Source organism: Aulonocara sp. 'chitande type north' Nkhata Bay, linkage group LG1, assembly GCF_057382095.1.
Source record: "Aulonocara sp. 'chitande type north' Nkhata Bay isolate Kocher_YH1m ecotype deep benthic linkage group LG1, A_spYH_male_GT1.1, whole genome shotgun sequence".
Classification (NCBI taxonomy): Eukaryota; Metazoa; Chordata; class Actinopteri; order Cichliformes; family Cichlidae; genus Aulonocara; species Aulonocara sp. 'chitande type north' Nkhata Bay.
In genome coordinates this window covers 33,968,788-33,982,759 of record NC_141344.1, presented here as the reverse complement: position 1 = coordinate 33,982,759, position 13,972 = coordinate 33,968,788, and the positions used below count along the sequence as shown (strand labels likewise).

At 40.6% G+C, this 13,972-nt stretch overlaps 1 protein-coding gene across 1 annotated transcript in view; it reads left to right on the top strand.

Annotated features, from left to right (window-relative positions):
- The window catches only part of LOC147339415 (protein kinase C-binding protein NELL1-like), a 307,103-nt gene that overhangs the window by 64,040 nt on the left and 229,091 nt on the right, over positions 1–13,972 (top strand). Inside the window, exon 4 of the mRNA XM_086294400.1 lies at positions 8,080–8,250. Coding sequence (XP_086150526.1) covers positions 8,080–8,250 — 171 coding nt within the window. The remainder of the gene's footprint in view (positions 1–8,079; positions 8,251–13,972) is intronic.

Below are 13,972 nucleotides of genomic sequence, written 5' to 3'. Positions count from 1 at the left end.
CATTAATTCATAAATGTGATCTAATAAAGGTAAAGGGAAAAAATTAACCATGTTTGCTGTTCATATGGCTTGTAATTGGGATGAAGTAAACATCTGTTGAGTAATTTAACATAAAATTGTTTGATAGTGTTAATTTGGAAAGCCAAAACTCTAGCGGGTCCACCAGACCCATGAACACTGGCTGAGTAACAAAAATACGAACACCACACAAGGGTTAAAGTAAGGTCAGTACTTCTACACTTTTTAAACGCTGCACGCTCATACTCTCTCCAGTACTCGATGATCCACTGTTGATCTGCACACAGCTGTTGTCACAACCGTCGCACTTGCTTACTTCCCTGTCATGAGACATTCTCGCAAAAAAATCACGGTTTTAGTAGCGCAGTAACGCAGCGTTCCTACGGGAAAGTAAAGATAATCCAAGTACCGTTTTTGCAATAGTAATCCCTTACTTTACTCGTTACCTGAAAAAAGTAATCGGATTACACTGCCCATCTCTGCTTATGAGTACCATATAATAAAGGTGCTAGATGATGAGCAGTGGGGCATATGATATATGATGCTATATAATTCAAACTGATGTAGTTGTCTTCTTGCTCTTTTAGCCACCAATGTTTCCAGCTTCTCTTTTGATTCTGGTCAGAGGCAGTTGGTAATACTACATGAAAAGGGCAGTATGCACAGTGCCCACAGAGACTGACGCAGCAGATCAGTCTCAGATTCTGGCGTTAATGTTAAATACTGAGAAGCAGAATTTGAATTTCTTTAATCAGAACCAGAGTCGTGCTAACTCTGCCAACACACAAAATATGTTTTCCTAAACGTTTCCTTTCAACATAATACAACTTGCCATTAGAACACTGTAGCCGCTGTACACTTGTGTAGATAATAAATGATTAATGATTTGAATAATTATTCTTTATTATTGACAACGTAGTGTGTTAAATTGTATAAAACAACAAATGTGAGCACGTTTTTACGTGACCACAAACTTTTAAGTGGTACAACATTTAACAGATAAATATGAAAATCAAATCGATTGGAGTTTGTAGCACAGTGGAGGCAAATCAAATTTTGTTTGTGATGCTCATGGCAAAGGAAAATTTGCACATTTAGAAGTTGAAGAAATCTGATTATAATTCAGGATCCCACAAACAAGAACTGCTCTATATGATATATTTCAAGTCATGTGTTAGGTTTAAGATACGATGACCATGAGCTTGTACAAGGACTGAACTTACAGTCCTTAAGGCATATGAGAAATTTCTAGAGAAAAATATATCAGAGTACTTTCAATCAATGTTTGTGCCATGTGTCAGTGTGCAGAATAATTTCTTTATGTTATCTGTGTGTCTCTTCACACTACCTTCAACATCCAGGGCATTAGAATATATGAATGATAACTGGATCCTCTTTCTTGACAGTGAGATGCGAGCCCAACAAAATAGTATTCTCACTGTGCAGTAGTGTGTATGGTTCAAAGCATTTTTCTTTTCAAAATTAATAATGGATCACTGGACTCTTTGTTTTTGTTGCAAACCCAGGGAGAAATATCTCACACACTAGGCTGTTCCACCTTAGCTCTGTAGTCTGCAAATGTAATACTTTGTTTGAGTCTCTTTTTCTCTCAGCAGTGTAGTTTTTGGCTTCAGCAGTCAATCAGTGTACGGTCTCATATTTACTAGGGTAAATATGTTGATTTTGCTCTATGTCTCTACAGATTTGTAAATAGGTAAATTTCCAGCTTTTTCTATGGAATTACAGTGTAATTATTAGAAATGTCTTTCCTAGAGCTTTTTTTTTTCATTTTCACAGGACAATGCTGCTTGGAAGTACACGTTTTTGTTTGTACAAGTCTTTGTCCCTGTGAAAAATTAAGTGCACTCCTACTGCTATAGAAATAAAGAGGGTCAGAAAAGCCAGATGCTGCTAATCGAATGCACTCGATTAGCTAATCATCAGCAAGTGTGAACACCACTATAAAAGCAGAAGTTGGAGCTTGTCTTGTGTTAATACACAATTTTCCCAGGGCTGAATATCTCGGGAGATAAGACACTTCTTGACAGACTCTGCGAGCCTCAGCTCGTGTGTCTAATGTTAAAGGTTCACGACAGTGCATTTAGATAAACACTAAAAACGCATGAGTTCTTTGGAAGGGTTGCCAGGACTTAAGTGGTGATTTTGGCCATAATCCACAGCATATCATCACAAACACCTCATACCAACTGTAAAGCACAGTGGTGGTGGGCTAACAATTTGAGGTTTCAGGTTTAATTCATTGAGTCAACCAGGAACTCTTCTGTATCTAAAACACAACTGCTGAAAAAGAAAATAATCGAGGTATTGCGATAGCCCTCAAAATTCAGAGTTTAACCTGATTTAAATAACAGAAGCATTGCTATACAAAAAAATCCTCCAGAATGATGTGAGAAACTGATAAACTAATATAGAAAACAATGACTTGAGCTAGTACTGCTAAAAGTACCTCTATTAGCTATTCAATCATGGCATGTACTTGTTTTTTTTTAATTTATAAAGCAACGTTTGGGATTGTTTTAAGCCTTGCCCTTTAGTATCTTAACAAATTTTAATTGTTTCATGAAGTTAATTTTTCCCTGCAACTTATTTAGGTTCCGAAAATGGAGGATTTGTAATGTCTAATATTTTACTATCAACTCTAAACTTATTCTAATAAAAACAAGCCTCCCTCTATTCCTGCCAACGAGCTTTCACTTTTGTTTGATATGCAAACACTTTTTTCCCCTGAAAGCTATGCATACTCACATTAGGCGTCTGTTTGAGCACAGCAGTTTCTATTAGTTAAAAAAAAAAAGTGGCTTTGTACAATGGTGGTTATTAAAGGATCAGCAATGAAAAGAAAGCATTTAAATGGTGATAAGGCTCATTTTTTATATTTTGTACAGAGAGCACCAAAACAGATATGTCATTTTTATTAGCTGTCAGCCTGCGCTGCTCATAACAAATGGACTGCCTGCCAATAGATTATTCTCCTTCATTAAATATGCTGTAATGCGAGAATACAATAGCTACAACTAAATGCTTCATAAAATAAATGCTCGCTGTGAAGTGGAGTTAATGCCTTTGATGATTATTTCATGAGTCAAATCAGGATTTCTGCTCGTTCAGAAATTTCAGGCCTCTTGAAGCCCAGAAGAGGCTTCCATCAGTGAAAGAGGCGAAGCTGGAGCACTCTCATTCTCTTTTTGCTCCTCGTTCAATGCAAATGATTCTTCTCCAGCTGACAAGTATCAGTGGCTCCGTGTCCTGCAGCATGATGGAGACGGGCTGTCAGGCTGGTGCCCGTCGTAGGCCTAGAGTGATGTATTCATTTAATTCCACAAAAGGTGACACGCTGTACAAAGTCAACCTTCCAGTCGCACCCTACCCTTTCTCTTAAACATGCACACATGTTTGTAATGAAGCCGTCTCTACTTGAAGTGTGGAAATGCAATTTAATGTTGTAGAAAAACATTTCCTCATGATGCCTGTTAAATTACTGCATGATAATTGTTTTAGCACTAACTCAGCCTGCTGTGTGGGGGGTTGATGGGCCATCATTAGCAGTGTGGAAGAGGTTTGAGCTGAACCCTAAGATAGCATGTACTGATCATCACCATCTCCTTTCCTTTGTCTCCTTGTTTTGTTGCAGCAGTTCAAATGTTTCATTCAACTTAACAAAGGTACTCTATTTGTTTGGAACTTCTAAGATAAGACATTTAAATAATTTGAACCAAAAGGGCATCATTCTTTGCGGTATGTGGGCCATGTGTAAGTTGTGTGCAGCCACGGACCAGTTGCAAACACACTGCTGGCCCTGTGCTGGCCCAGATGTCAGCTTAATGTGTACCTTAATCAAGCCATGTAATAGCAACATGTGCCGGAACATAATAGTGCAAAAGTAAGATGACAGAACGCTGTTCGGATAGTGAATGGACTGATTATTTTATAGCGCACTTCCTTTCCCCCTTATTACTCAGAGCTCTATACAACATGCCATATTCTCCCAATCACACACTTTCTCTAAACTGAGTGCTTCCTGACTACATTCACACTCTTGACATGCAAGAGAAGCCAGGGATTGAACCTCCAACCTTCCGATCAGTAGGTGACCTGCTCTACCGCCTGAGCTACAGCCGCCCACCAGCAAAGAGGAGTAAACCGTCACTAGGTTTTGGTTAAAGTGTACACTCACAAACCTGTCAAACCTGCATTTGAAACGTTGGCTACTATAGCAGTATAGTATTGCAAATGGCATTTGGGTCATCTAACTAAAATAGAAAAATAGGAACACAAATAGTGCCATCATTGCCAGACCTAGCCCACATCTGGTTGACATACACTCTGCCATGATACCGGTCAGTCAGAAGTGCCAGCTTGATGCCAGATCCGGGCCAGACCTGTTTTCTATGGGCCTGGGCCACATAAACCAGACCACAATCGAGCCAGATATTGCATGCCATCACGTAGACAGTGCCATCTATCCCAGGCCTGGCCCATATCTGAATGACATACGTCTTATCATACCAGAAATCAACCAGCAGTGCCGGCTTGATACCAGATCTGGGCCAGACCTGCTTGCTAAGTTTCAGTGACTTAGTTCATTTATTTGTACATTTATTGAGATGCATTTGTTATTACAACCTAACATTATAGGGTGGCGTCGGCTCAGGAGGTGAAGCAGGTTAATAAAAGATTGTTGGTTTGATCTTTGGCAGGTCTGAGTTGTCCTTTGGCAAGATACTGAACCCAAAGTTGCTGCCGATGCATTCAACAGAGTGTGAAGGTGTGTAAATGTTAGGTAGCACTCAGACATAGAAAAATGTGCTTATATAAATGCACTGGTGAATGAGACAGGTTGTATAGCAGAAAAGCACTATATAAGAGCCAGTCCATTTTCATTAACCTGAGGTTTTGTTTGGTGTTGGGAGAAAGATTAGGGTTTTTGATGCCAAACAATTCATGACTTAATTACAATACTCACGCAACAGCCAATCTGAAACCCTGTGTAAACTCTCATAACTTTGTTTATGATATGATAATGTAGCCTTGGTTAATACCAAATAAATGCATGTCATTTGGATTCAAAATGACATCATTAAAAGAAAAACACATTCATGAAGCTCCTTTGCATGTGGGTGGCAGCGTCAGTCTTCCTTAAAGCTATACAGGAGTGTAATCTTTTAAGCGTTCTTCAGTTTATAGATTGACTTCTCAGTTCAACTTTGACCCACTGCACCTACATAGTTACAGTATGTGTGCACACTTTTTCTTTTTTTTGTCAAGTTCTTCTGAGCTCTTCCTGTCCTATAATTCCGATTGATATTCTGTGGAGTAGGTCCACTCTCCCTTTTCATAAATATGCATGAGAGCTGTCGAGCTTTGGTATTGAATTGGCTTGATCCCTGTGTGAGTCTGTGTTTTTTGGGTTGGTTTTTTTGCTTCTGAATATATTGGGATAGGTGACATTCTAGGCTATGTTTGGTTATATATTAGAGAGCTGTGTTTGCCAGATGTGGTGTACTTTCTGTGTGTGAATGTGTATGTGTGCTTAAGGCCAGAGGTTCCAGAGCTGGGGTCACTTTCAGCCGCAGGGAAGCTGAAATGTCACGACTTGTTGCCTGCGGCTCTTGGGCTGCTGCTGCTGTTTGTGCCTGGTTGGCTCTTAATTTAGCGTGCCTGATGAGGGTGGAGAGTAGAGCACACATGGTGCAGGGAAGAGCTAAAGTTAAACGCCTGCAGTCACACTGTAAAGTGAGGGTAGTAGGTAAAACTGAGAGAGAAAGCCCCCCCCCCCCCCAATCTTTGTTTGTTAGATGAACTTTGTGCTTTAATGTTACACTGAGCAATCTGTTCATCTTTCAGCCGCATTTCAGCCCAAGGTCCACTCTCCTCTGCCATTTCGGAAACACCAAAATTTAGAATTTGTTGCTGACCCAGTTTTAGTTTTAAACCCTGGGTATATGTTATGGTCTGGGCAAGAGAAAACTGAGACTTTTACAGTGCACAATTACTCACTTGGGGGTATTTTTGCTGTGAGTTGTGAGTTGCTATGTACTGAGCAGGGTGATGGATAAATTTCCTTCTCTACAGTTCAGAAAGTTCTGAGACTTTAAGATAGGAAGACACAGACACCTGTGTTCTGGTGCCTGATAGAGCCATATTTGGGTCGCATACTCATTTCCCTGGAATAGATAGTGATCCAGCCATATTTGCATTGGAGCCACTCTCCATCTACCTTTTCTGTTGCTATGTATTCTCAAGTCTTATCGTAACACTTTCTCCAAAACCAAAAAGGAAATATCATTCTTATCATTTTCATCCTTATTGCAATTGTGATCTTGCGGGGGGTTTACAGGGTTCCATCTGTAAATGACTGCTGGTCAGCAAACCTGGGAAACCCACAGATAATTGGAACTATGGCACGAAACCGCTTCCAAAACATCATGCAACACCTACGCTTTGATGACAAGTCCACCCGCTGTGATCGAGCAAAGACTGACAAGTTTGCTGCAATTTCCAGTGTGTGGGGATCATTTGTCACCAACTGCATCACGTGCTACAACCCTGGTCTACATATCACCGTTGATGAACAGCTTTTCCCATCAAAGACTCGGTGCTGTTTCCTGCAGTATATTGCAAGTAAACCTGACAAGTTTGGGATCAAGTTTTGGGTGGCTTGCGACCTAAAATCCAAGTACATTTGCAATGTCTTCCCATATCTTGGCAAGGACCCCAATCGTCCCACTGGGGAGAGACTTTCTGAAAATGTAGTAATGAGGCTGATGGAACCATTCCTAGACAAGGGCAGAAATGTTACCACGGATAATTTTTTCACCACGCTTTCACTTGCACAAAAACTTCTTAGACGGAAAACCACCATCCTCGGCACAGTCAACAGGATTCGCAGGGAAATTCCTCAATCCACTAGACAGACAGATCGCAATGAATTCACCACTCAGGTATGTTACAGGTCTTTTGTGGTTCTATGTTTATGTGTTTCATTGTGTGTAAAAGGGCTATGGAAATAACAATTTATCTTATTTCTTAGGTGTTTTCAACCTCTGCTGCCACGCTGACGGCGTATGCGGCCAAACGGAAGAAGACAGTCTATGTTCTTAGCAGCATGCACAGCGTGGTTCAGACTGATAACACCACCAAAAGGAAGCCAAACACTGTCTCCCTTTACAACAAAACAAAGTGTGGCGTGGATGTGATGGACCAGATGGTTCGGGAGTACACTGTCCGCAAAGGAACATGGCGCTGGCCAGTCGCCAGGACGAAGGAAAGACGGGTGGACTTCCTGGTGGCGCTTGCAACAGAGTTGGCTCGCTCTCATGTAGCTGGGAAGAAGGCAAGAAAAGAACAGTTGCTTCGGACACAACCCTCCACACCTAGCCCTGGAAAAAGAGCCACGTGTCAGGTCAAACACAACTGCAAGAACAATCATGCCACTGTGCGATGTGTTCACTGCAAAAGATACACATGTGGTAAATGCAGACTACAGATACCATGGCAGTGCCAGGATTGTGAGTGATTGCTGAAAATGTTGAATTGTACTCACTCACTTTTTATTATTATTTGTAAATATGTGTACAAATGGTTGGTTTTTTGTACTGTTTTTATCAATAAATCTCAGCAACAAAGGACATACACCCATGTGTGTTGATTTCTCCCTAAGATGGCAAACTGAAACACTCCAAGTTGGTGACTTTTGGAGATTTATTTCCCTGGACGATTGAGAATGCATCAAGATGAAACACAAAAGGAAGTGCACAGCTTTTAGCAGCTCCCCCACGCCCTCAATCACACACCCCCACTCCCCTCCCTCCAGAATTCCCAGATAACGACCCAATTTACATATGAATGACTAGCCAATTTAGCTTCCACTTGGCTGAAGCTAAAGCCTAGCTAAAAGCCAAATGGCAGTCCGTGGGGGTTTAAAAATCTTCCAACCTGCTTTTGGATAAAACCTCGTACACATAATGTGTTTTCTTTGAGTTTCCCCTTCCTTTGTTCAGGAAACTGAGCATCTGTGACCTGTGACTTCTCCCCCTGCAGCTACTTCGAGCTGGAAAGCAGCGGGGTGAGAGAGGAGATCCGCTATCACTACCGCTTCAAAGGCAAGCCACGTTCTGAATCCTTCCCCTACCGCCTCGCTGATGGCCAGTGGCACAAGATCGCCCTTACCATCAGTGCCTCCCACCTGCTTCTGCACGTTGACTGTAACAGGTAACACACACACATACCGCTCTTGAGCACCTTCACATCTCTGTCACAAGAGACTGTGCTGAGTAATTTTTCCCATGCTCCTTTGAAGTGACATGTCTAATGAGCTGCCTGTGTTTATCAGGGTAAATATTTGTTCAGTGCATTCTCCTTGTGGAGAGCAGGGTGTTAGCATGGCTGACAGTAAAACATTCAAGGACAGACTAACGAAGAGAAAGGCTGTATACTGATATAACATCCTGTGTGTCTCTGTATAGGATGTGTCTTCAGCTCACACCGTTGTTTAATGAAGTGGAAGGTACCGATGATATAATCGCCACATTGATTGGCCAGTGAATACCCTTATCTAAAGAGAATACTGGAGGCTGATCTGTAAACACGCACTTCAGTTGTGACAGTCTTTCTCAGCCCTCACATTCTCTCCTGAGACCCATGAAGGCATCACTTGTCCTTTTTTTAAATACAGTTGCTAGACAGAACAAGCAGGCTAAATTTGAGTGGAGGTAATGCTCTGTCACCACTTGAGGATGAAAGACGGTACGATGCACGCGAGGATTGCGCTCTAATATTGATTTTTCCCAGATGCCTATTATACCCATCAGGCTGGTGGTTTGTCAATTAATTATCACTGCAGTGGCTGTCTCTCTGATGATAGTCTGGTGAAGATGAAGGAGGGCATCAGAGTGTTATTGGATAGAAAAAGATCAAAACATAATTTGAATCAAAACGTTTTGCTTATGCTGTTATTTTGAGCAGGGCTGATGTAATTAATACAGTGAAATTGAATGGGTTGGTTTGGTGCTATTAGTCATTAGCTTGTGGCTGCGTGTGGTATAAAAGTGAAGCCTGATACTTAGCGTAACTGTCTGAGCAAGTGCCTGTGACTGTGTCTAAATCCTACTCATTTTTACAGAGTCTAGTCACTAATGCTTTTTTACCCCCTCAGCTGTGAAAGGCTGATGGGCATCCTGCCGGGGTGGCGGGTGGGCAGTGTGGACACCCAAGTTTGTGAATGTGATAACTTGAGAACAAGGTTATGTAGGATGCTGAAATTCATAGCACAGGTGCATCTGCCAAACATCTTAAATGAGTAAAAATTTCAGTGATCCCGACCTCAAGGTCAAGGCCAGAGATTAAGTTTTCTGAAAATCTGATATATATGTATGTACTTAATCAGGTCATTCAGCAATACAAACATTAACTTTGCACTGATGCCCTTTTTCTCATTTACCAAGACATGCAAGGAATTTGAAGGCCTATATTTAGAACTGTAATGTCAAGGCAAGAAAGAGTGTGAATGTCAACATGCTTACCAAGCCACTTACTCCATGTGTCTGGGTCAGGTTCACCACCTCATCAGCAGACACTTTCAGCTCTTACCTTTGTTTGGTCATCTGAATTCACTGTCATCTGCAGCAATGCCAGCTAAAGCCACATGCCACTCAGTTTTCAGAATGTCTTTAAAGTAGCAATCACAGCTCATGATGTCTTTCATCTGAGCAACAACACCGCACTTTAGTCCGTTGTGATGCTCTAACAAGGGGATGTTTTTCCCAGCTGCCCCAAGTGTCACCATCAGCTCCTCTCCCACCGTAATCTCAGAATACACGGTGAAACCTAGTTGTGGCTCTGTCAAAGTGTCAAACAACAAAAACAGAACAACTGTTAATTCGGCCTTTTCTACAATACGCTAAATTTGACTTTCATCTACAAGTGCAATTGCCTGTGCGTCTTTGGGGCAGATAATTTTAAATCACCAGTGCTGGGTAAATACAAGAAACCAAAAGGTTTATGCAATAAACAGTCTAACCAAAAACAAAAAAACTAACGATAACCCACAAAATCTACTGTACATCTACTTTCATGTCACTGACTTTTATCTGTGACATTATTCAATATTTTTATCTGTAAGTGTGCATTGATAAAGCTTGAAATTGTATGTTTGTTTGTTTTTTTGATAAAAATTTAGTATCAATGAATGACCAATCAGACAAAGCTGTCTATAAATCTAAACACTGTATTGATTTATATACAGGATAGTTTTCATCACAAAGGTACAGTTATATTTCATGTTTGTTTAGAATAATAATACAAATTAACTCAATGCCACACAAACTTAGACAAAGAATAATAGTCAGGAAGTAAATCTGCGTTGACAAAACAAGCGAAATAAAAATTGCATATTCATATCCACCCAAACTGAGCCTTTCATATTCTTCGTGTTAAGAATATTTACTTATTCAAACTAGCAGACCCATTAGCTTTGAATTTTTAAGAGTATAATTTCTGCACTAAACCACACTCTATTGATTTCAAGGCTCATTAAATGCTTTTAAGTGTCTGTAAATGGGAGATGGAGCAATTTATTGTCATATCCTCGGGTGGACTTAAACTTGTAGTGTTCCTTTGGCTTTTCCTTTACTGATGTCTATTTTACAGCCAAACACAAGATGTTGTTGGGTCTCATAGACTCATGTTTAACTGCAAAATCAGTAAGTCAATAAGGCTCAGAATTACAGTACAAAGAGTAATGATATAAAAGAAATTATAAATGAAATATTAAAGACATCGTTTTATTTGGGGGGAAATACGCTGATTTGCTTTATTGGCAAGCATTAGACAAAAAAAAAATCAATATCACCTTCATGTCTGCCGGTTGAATATGAAGCAGAAGACTTGATGTACCTTCTCTTTGGAGGTTACCAAAGGACATTCTAGGAAATTAATATCACCCTCCCCAATGTTACGTTTCATTCTCCTGCTTTTGCTCCGATGAATGGCTTTAAAATAATAATTTCAGTTGCAGTAATGTATTCAGACACAGTTTAAATGTCTTTGACCCACATCGCTCATCACCATAATAATTTTTTAAATGAACCGAATGTTCCCCTACGCACATTTTGGACATTGTTCAAGTTGGGAAACGAGACTTGTTCATAACTGCCCTGTTCTCTAGATACTGCTGTCCCTTCATGAAGTTTGACAGATCCATGTGAACAATATTTTTTATGTGTTTCTGAACTCATTTCCATATGTTATACTTATAATTCCTCTGGTATTGTGGAGGGTAGCAGCTTCAGCATTTACATGTCATCTTATTTGACTTCCTTGTGCAGGTCCCTATGCCCAAACGGAGGGCTCTTACCTTGGGTTAGGATTTGAAATTACTCTGATGGTGGTTCAGAGTCCTGAAAATTCATGGAATTTTCCTTTCTTCCTCTGCTGTCCTTGTGTAAGATTGATTGAAAAAGAGGAAAATATTATTTGAAGAACATGTGGACTATACAAAGTGGGATGAAGCCTGTCAATAAACATAAGACATTTACCAGGAAAAGTGCTGCATAATAAAGTTCTGATTATATAGTATGCCACATTTGAAGTTATTAAACGGTATAGCTGTGTTACGGCCTCTGGCCTCAGGTGGCCCCGCCTTCCTCTATGGCAGACCTTCCCAAAGTGTGGGGCCCGCCCCCTAGGGGGGGTGCAGAGCCATGGCAGGGGGGACGCGGGATGAAAAGGGGGGGAAAAAACAAAACGCTTGGACACTGCTAGCACGGGCGCCTACAGAAACGCAAAGCAGGAGATGAAGCATCACTGAATATGTTTCCAAACCAACTTCATTCTAAGCCAAAGACTAGAAAATATGGTGAAGCATGTCTGCCCTTTGGTTTCACCTGCACAAGTGCCAAGGTAGGTCTCCCCTGCAGAATTGCTTTTCCCTTCGTCAGGAGCAGCGCTGGGCTGTTTAAATCACGGACAAACAGTATCCCACATTCGTGATTTTTAGTTCACAAACACTTCTCATAATGACTAACTACTGCTGACATTTTGGAGATGTTAGCTCTTTATACAGTAAAGTTACAGCGGGATATAAATAATATCAGGCTGATCCTGCCACGATTTGTTCCCCTGGTTCAAATCACAGACAAACAGTATCCCACAGTTGTTTATGTTTTTAAACCTATTTTGCACACAGAGGCATTTTTTTGAAAAATGTATTGATAGCAATGTTGAATATTATTACACAGGAAAAAAAACAACTACACGTAAAATAATCACATCGTGACGCCTCTGCCTTTGTAAATGGAGGGTCAGTAACTGCGTGTGTATATGTAAGCGTGTAAAACCTGAAGATAGAGACAAAATACTGTTAATCTGACTATCTGCCATTCTGCAATTCAGCTCATGTAAACAATAACGTAGCGCACAGCGTGACGAACTCTGTATTCCTCGTCCACACGTAAACGCAAAAAAAGGAGTTTTAAAAAAATCTCCATTTTCGGTGATTCGAAATGCCGTTTACATGTGGACGAAACAGCTGCGTTTTCAAAAATACTCGTGTAGGTGTGGACGTAGCGTAAAAGAGTTAGTAGTTTATTTTCTTACTACCTGTAATTTATTGCAGAGTACTTGTATTTGCTTAATTGTTTACTAAATGTTTGAGGTGTGAAATAAACCGCAATGGAGCCGGGTCGTAACATAAGTGGGGGCTCGTCCGGGATACTTATATGATACTTAAATGAATTCTAATGGTTATGATAATGTTAACCATAAAACACCTTGATGACATAATAATTGAAATGATTCCAGTGTAATTACAGTTGAGATTTCAAACGGATTTGACAATCACAAAGATAAAAAAAATAGTGAAACTTAATATTAGTTATTTTAAGGAAAACATTGATATTAAAGTATAGATGTTGAACTCGTATGTACTACTCAGTAGGGGACATCAGATAGACATAGACCATGTTTTAATGTAGGTCCTACCTATTTTATATACCTCTTTTATATGTTTCCTGACAGACAGCTCTAAGAGGGAATTGCCCTTTGAATAGCTAATTAATAACACTTGGTTAATAAACCACGATAACTAAATGTTAAATTAAAAAATGCTAATGCATGAAGGTGTCAGGTTACTGGAGCTGGAGGTAAATATAAGGATTTTTCACCCTCATTGTTATTGTTCAGTCAGGACAGCGCGATGATATTCTGTCCTTCAAACACACAAAATATATATCTTAGTTGCTCCAATGCAGAGATTTTGGAAGTAGGCTTTCTGCCACACAGCGTATCCATTAAGTAACAGCAGACAACCGTCCAGCCAATCCTTTTAACAACAAAATCAATCCATTCTTGCCTCCTAGCAAGGTGGCGGCGCGCACAGACGCAGCGGCTCACTGCTCTTCACGTTCGCTGTTTTGTTTTTTACTTTTTCTACGTGTATCTGTGTGGATGTGTGTGTTTTTTATCATTATACATCGAGTAGAGTCCACCTACAGTCGTCAGGACCTTCTGAGTTTGGGATTACGCTGTGAGCATTACATCGGACTATCACCACTTTCACGGCATTCCGGAGGACATAATAAGAGCTCCAGGGTCTCCGTGGTTGGTTCTTCCCAGCGGCAAGACAAAGAGGAAACGTAAACAAAGGAGGCAAAAGCGTGGCTGCAGGGCGGGCCCATTAGCTCGGCTAAAGAAACAGCCATTTAAGCCACCGCTTCCGAGTATTTTCCTCTCCAACGTCAGGTCCATAACCAACAAAATCGACAAACTGAGATTACAAATTGCAGTCAATAAGTGTGTACGGGACAGCAGCATAATATTACTCACAGAGACTTGGCTGCAGCCATCAATTCCGGACTCGGCTGTTGAGCTAGCAGGCCGCACGGTCCACCGTCACGACAGGAATGGCCACTCCGGTAAGATCAAAGGAGGGGGTTTA